Below are 3350 nucleotides of genomic sequence, written 5' to 3'. Positions count from 1 at the left end.
TATTCTTGCCTGCCTATACCTTGAAAAGTCTTCCTGCACACAGCTTGAAGCCTGCTATTCTAGTTGGTGAGTTCCGTAAGGGCATGCTATTCCCTGTCTCTGTACCTCATGCCAAGCAATATGTCTGGCACAAAGTGATCTTTTTGTTGAATAACGAAGGAACTGGGGCGCTGGGGTGTCAGTCTGTTTTCCCCATTTTTCCCATATCTTTCATAACTGCCCATCCCACATGCCACATTGAGATCTAGTCATCGGGGTTCATTGAGGTTTTCATTTTCTGGCTAGAGTCCCAAGCTAGGGGCAGTAACACCAAAGAAAAATACAGAAAGGTGCAATGTTTGTCTTTATTACTCAAGAAGCAGGGTTGAAACAAATGAAGGGGATATATTGAGTCAGGTTTCCTGGTTGGGATCATGTTTCATTACTGTCACGATCACGAAATTAGGTTCTCAGCCTCCTCCCTCTCAGGCCAGCCGGCAGCAGCGGGCAGTGGTCCAGTCCACCACACTGCACTGGCAGTGGCACGTCTTTTCCTGCTGCACATCCCATGAACCACAGGCGTAGCCACAAGCACAGCCGGTGACAGACATCCCTGCGTGGGCACGTGAGACACAGACCTCAGAGCCTTTGAAGTTTGAGAGGAGGGAGGTCCACCCTCAACCATCTTTCATCCCTGTGCAGCCCAGGGGTAGATCTAGGTTTTGTGGGTCCTAAAGCTAATTCCGTTTTGAGAGCCCGTTTCAAGAAAAGAAAAACAAGTGAGGAACTTGGGAGTTTCAAGTTTCCTTCGATACATGGTAACTTCGCCTCTGCACTGGCCCCTACCCATCCCAGCAGGAGGGTAGATTAGGGAGGAGAGATGAAGGACGTGACCCTGACAGGGAACGTGAAGACAGGAAAGGCTGGCTTATGGGGGCCTGAAGGGAAGGAGCAAAGGAAGAGGTGGAAACTCAAGATCTCTCAGGAGCACCCTTCAGGGAAAGGAGAGTGGGCCAGGGATCTCTGGGAACCAGGAGATCTGACTCAGACCCAGCAGGATACAAACTTGAGATGGGGACGGTGTAGGCACTGGGAGGTGGTTGTGAGAGAACTCGCAGCATCTTACCCACCATTCCTCCTCTAGGAGTTACTCACCTGCAGGGCAGGAGGACAGTTTGCCTGAGTTTGTGACACTGGTGCACACGAGCTTCTGTGCCGTGGCAGAGGGATTATACTCTGTGTAGGAGAGAAGAAGAGAGGGTCGCCATCACTGATCCCTCCCATCCCCTTCCAAATCCTCTTCTACCTCTCAGGTGCCACCGTGTCCACAGTCAGGCTACGCACGAGCCTTGAAGGCTCAGTTTCCTCATGTATAAAGGAAAAGTAATAGTTGTACTTGCCTCATAAAGTGGTGGCGAGAATTTAAATGAACCAATCTGTGGAAAGCTATGTCTCGTACCTGACCATTCATCAATTGTAGCTACCGTGCTCCCCCACCTCCTCCTCTTCGGGGAAACCTGATCGTGTAGCCAAGAGTCCAAACAGGGGCAGGGTAGTATAGAAAGCCCTGGGCAGCAAGACGGGGCTTCAGTGGACTGACCAGAGGTTGGGATTGTACAATGGGATAGAGTCAAAGTTATTTTGAGAGCAGGAGGCATGAGTAAGGGGTAACCTCCCACCCCCCATTCCCACCCCAGTCAGTTACCTAGACTGTTGAGAACGTCCTTTATCTTTTTGTCCACAATGGTGTCTAAGGAACACTGAGTGCTCCCTGGGATAACCAGCTGGAGAAGGGGGATGAGGATGAGAAGAAGGCAAGCGTTAGGCTTCATCCCGTAGAGAGTCAGTGTCCTGGAGCTGGGAGGAAAGGTGGAGAGAAGCTGAGATCCCTGAGCTCCCGCGTGGCTGTGGAGGAAAGAAGACAGCAGGGCGGAACAGCAGCGTCAGTAATGGATTATTTTGAGTAGTTTTAGAAGCATGGAGGGTTGCTGCAGAGCAGACTCACTCACCAAGATGTTCAGAAAAGGCTCGGAAGGACTGGCCAGGCAAGGGTGTTTTAATACGCCAGGTACTGACCTGGGCACCCTTAACACGCAAGCACGCACGCACAAATGAACACACCCCTGGCACATTTCACAGGCCTGCGCCAGCTGGGGTGTGACACATCTCTGCGATAAACCTCAGGGCGCTCTGGATCTCTGCCAAAGGGGGGCCTCCTGCAGCTCTGTTCTTCCCTCTCCTTTCTTCTTGGCAAGCTGCCAAGGCCAGCACCTGGGCCTCTGGCTTCCCGCCCCACATCTAGGCCCTTTATCTGATCCTTCGTCAGGAAGGGATTAGTCTGTGGTCTGCTGAGTGAGGGACCCACTTGTCACCTACTCAGACACCTTTTTATTGTTCCTGGCTAAGCCCATTTGTGGGAGAGTCACAGAAAGTCTTATTAAACCTGGCTTAAAAATAAGGAAGTTGTACTGTTTACTCCGCCAGAAGTATTGTGTGGGACTTCAGAGCTCTTTTGAGGGCTCCACAGGATTTTCATTAGCCTGATCTTTTCTCTTTTTCCACCATCCTCAGCTAATCTTTTGACTTTGTGTCCTCATGGTTGCAAGGTGGCAAGTACCACAGCCTCAGCCCAGACCCTGAGAGGAAAGGAAGGGTTGCAGCAAGGCCATTCTCTCTGGAGGCTTTGCCCTTTCATTTTGGAAGCAATTTTTCCCTAGAAGCTCAAGAAGATTTCCCCTTACATTTCATTTTTAGTTCTGGGTCACAGGACCTCCATTTCCGTCACGTGTGGCTGGGAAAGCAAGTTGAGCTCCACAATCCCTTACCTAAGACCTCTGGGCCCAGCTGTGGTTTAGAACTCGGGATGTTTCAGATTTTGGAAAGTGCGAATTCAGTATATTATGTTATATTAATATCACCAAGGTCTAGGTCGGCACTCTGTAATCAAACACATTAACACGTCTACTGCTAAATGTATGAAGATTAACCTGGGGTAAATAAAGACCATGAAGAGCCTCAGAGCAGGCCATGCCAGTTATTTCTGCCAAATGAGTTAGCCTCAAATTTAGGGAAAACATTCTGGCTTTCGGAGCCTTTTAGGTTTTGGAATAGTGCATAAGGGATTGAGGACTCATATACGTCCAAAGAGGCAAGAGTGCTGGGATTCATTGTCCAGGACGGGGCACACGGCCACCGCAAACGAATCAGGTTGAAAGAAGAACAAGAGGAAGAAGCAGAGAATGGCTGTTGGGTGACCGTGATTGGGGGTGGTCAGAGCTGGAGAAGCCTGGCTCTCCCTCTGTGACCAGCCTTTCTGCCCCCTTTCCTCGAGGTGTCCTCTGACAAATAGCTATTTTTTCTACATATCTCTC

General features: G+C 50.1%; 1 protein-coding gene across 1 annotated transcript; it reads right to left on the bottom strand.

Annotated features, from left to right (window-relative positions):
* Positions 1 to 333: 333 nt before the first annotated feature.
* On the bottom strand, positions 334 to 1897 carry RETNLB (resistin like beta). The gene is made up of 3 exons (XM_012646079.1): positions 1685 to 1897; positions 1135 to 1215; positions 334 to 592 (listed from the first exon to the last, which is right to left on the bottom strand). The coding sequence occupies exons 1-3, from the start codon at positions 1809 to 1811 to the stop codon at positions 465 to 467; spliced, it is 336 nt and encodes a 111-aa protein (XP_012501533.1). The 5' UTR covers positions 1812 to 1897; the 3' UTR covers positions 334 to 464.
* Between the last annotated feature and the right edge of the window lie 1453 nt (positions 1898 to 3350).

This window comes from Propithecus coquereli, unplaced genomic scaffold, assembly GCF_000956105.1.
Source record: "Propithecus coquereli isolate 6110/MARCELLA unplaced genomic scaffold, Pcoq_1.0 Scaffold105, whole genome shotgun sequence".
Taxonomy (NCBI): Eukaryota; Metazoa; Chordata; class Mammalia; order Primates; family Indriidae; genus Propithecus; species Propithecus coquereli.
Note: the sequence above shows the minus strand (reverse complement) of the source record. Positions and strands in the feature narration are given on the sequence as shown.